The sequence below is a fragment of the Anoplophora glabripennis genome, unplaced genomic scaffold, assembly GCF_000390285.2.
Source record: "Anoplophora glabripennis isolate ALB-LARVAE unplaced genomic scaffold, Agla_2.0 scaffold262, whole genome shotgun sequence".
NCBI classification, from domain to species: domain Eukaryota; kingdom Metazoa; phylum Arthropoda; class Insecta; order Coleoptera; family Cerambycidae; genus Anoplophora; species Anoplophora glabripennis.
Genome location: NW_019416428.1, coordinates 459,861 through 462,114, shown reverse-complemented (window position 1 = coordinate 462,114; position 2,254 = coordinate 459,861). Strand labels below are relative to the sequence as shown.

Below are 2,254 nucleotides of genomic sequence, written 5' to 3'. Positions count from 1 at the left end.
GTCTATATATGCAATAACACCAAGCAACCCTTCCAAAGCATCATAAATAAATCTTTGAAATATTTCCGGAGCTGACGAGATGCCAAAAGGTAGCCTTAAATAACGAAATCTGCCCCAACTTGTTGCAACTGTACACAGTTTTGAACTTTCATAATCCAGGGGTATTTGTAAAAACGCTTGTGATGCATCTAGTAGTGTAAAATATCTTGCTCCACGTAATTCACTAAAAAGACAGTCTATTGTGGGAATTTGAAAATTTATTTAAAACGTTTTATGTACACGTTTAAACTCCTGGGATCCATACAAAGCCGAATATCTCCATTTGATTTGGGTGCTATTACTAACGGATGGACCCAGTCTGTTGGTTCAGTCACTGGAACTATTATTTTTTCCGAGACCATTTCATCAAGTTTTTTCTTCACTTGATCTTTTAATGCTAAAGGAATTTTCCTTGCAGCGCTTATATGTGGTACAGCATCCTGCCTCAGTGTTATTTTATATGTTTTATTCACTTTACCTATACCCTTGAATACTCTTTTATGTTTATTCAGTATTTCCGGAACTGATAGATGGTTTTCCACATTATATATAGTTTTGTTACGTCCTTTTTGTATTTTATTTGCATCAATTATTTGCAGTTCACTTGCAGCTTGATTTCCCAAAATTGAACAAGCAGAATCGGTTGTAAAATATAAAATAACAGGTTTGATGTATGTTCGTTGATGGAACAATGTATCGATATTTTTCCTCGAATGTCTATTTTATGCCCCGAGTAGGACGACAAAGTGCTTTTTGTTTGCAGAAGTTCAGATTCGGAAATTCCAAGTTTCTTAAAATCACTGTGATTAAGTATATTTACTTGACTTCCAGTGTCAATTTTTAAATTAATTTGTACGTTATTTACTAATAACAATTNGAAGAAATATCTTAAATTAAAATTAAAATTAAAATTGTCTGGACAATTTAAGTAAAGAAAGCAGTACTCTTGTTTCATATCTGTAAGTTAACTGTTTTCTAGAGCAATAAATTTATTAATGCGCCCGCGAAAGATGTGTTTACCATTGATTTAGCATTAAAAATTTCCAGTGTTATTAATTTATATTATGTGTGGATAAGAAATCGTTGTCAAATGGTTAGTCCAGTAGTTGAAAGTTTGTGTGCGAATGGGGGCGGCATATTTATATTCGGAAAGCATTATTAGCATGGTAAGTTTTATCAGTGCACTATCAGCGTTGTCAGTTGTTACGTTTTTAAAACAACTGTTACTGTTAATTATTTATTTTAAAGTCACCATATTTTTTTTTGTACATCAATGTGGACGAAGGGCCGATCATTAAAAAACAATCCAATTGTTTCCTGTTCCAAATACTTTTTTTAAAGATTTATTAAATATTAACTAACAAAATTAAGTTGTTATTACAAACAATTAGGTGTACTATTTTTTAAGGTGTATTTATTTAACTTGTGAACCTCAGTGTCAATGACCTCTGACACTGACTTGGTTTAACTGAACTATATGTGTATTACTGTCGCTACGTAAAGTGGATAGGAACGCATTTTGGAAAATTGAAACAGGTAATATTAAAAAGTTATAAAGTTCTAAACAAAGTACTTATTACTTATTCAACCGCTTCAGTCGGTACTAGATATATTAAATGAATTTAAAGAAAACAAAATAGCAACAACATTATATCGTGAACAGTCTTAATTTAAGCAGAATCTATTCGCCAAGTGTGCATGTGCTGCGACTAACGCGTCCCGTTGGTTGAGGTCACACTAGCTGCTCCAGCGGTGGGGTATGAGATTTACTAAAGAAAAGGTTAAAAAAATCAGTTTTCAGCTTGCGATACGTGTTTCTAAAGGTCAAGACTGTAGTATAACAACCCTAGGTTCGACAAAAAATAAGTAAACGTAGTTGTGGCCAAAAATATGTGATCGTCATAAGGAATACCTACGTTGTGTGTATTTATTTTTTTATTGACCGGAAGGCACTGGCTACTAACTTTGTAGAGGGGATGTATGGTTTAATTATATAAAACAAAAGCAGAGAAAATACACCTAACCTTTATTTACATACAATTCAAATTAAACATGTGACAAATAGAAAGAACAACAAAAACATTAACAACCATTAAACATAGAAGGAGAGTGCCACGCTCACCTAGAGCTCCTGCGGGGAAAGAGCATGGCAGAGAAACCCACGATCGTTGCTCTTACCACCCAAATATGAATGCAAAACAACCGCTAACCAAAA

At 33.3% G+C, this 2,254-nt stretch overlaps 1 protein-coding gene across 1 annotated transcript in view; it reads right to left on the bottom strand.

Annotated features, from left to right (window-relative positions):
* Window positions 1-257: 257 nt before the first annotated feature.
* The window catches only part of LOC111691519 (uncharacterized protein K02A2.6-like), a 5,911-nt gene continuing 3,914 nt past the window's right edge, over window positions 258-2,254 (bottom strand). Inside the window, exon 3 of the mRNA XM_023454524.1 lies at window positions 258-562. Coding sequence (XP_023310292.1) covers window positions 258-562 — 305 coding nt within the window. The remainder of the gene's footprint in view (window positions 563-2,254) is intronic.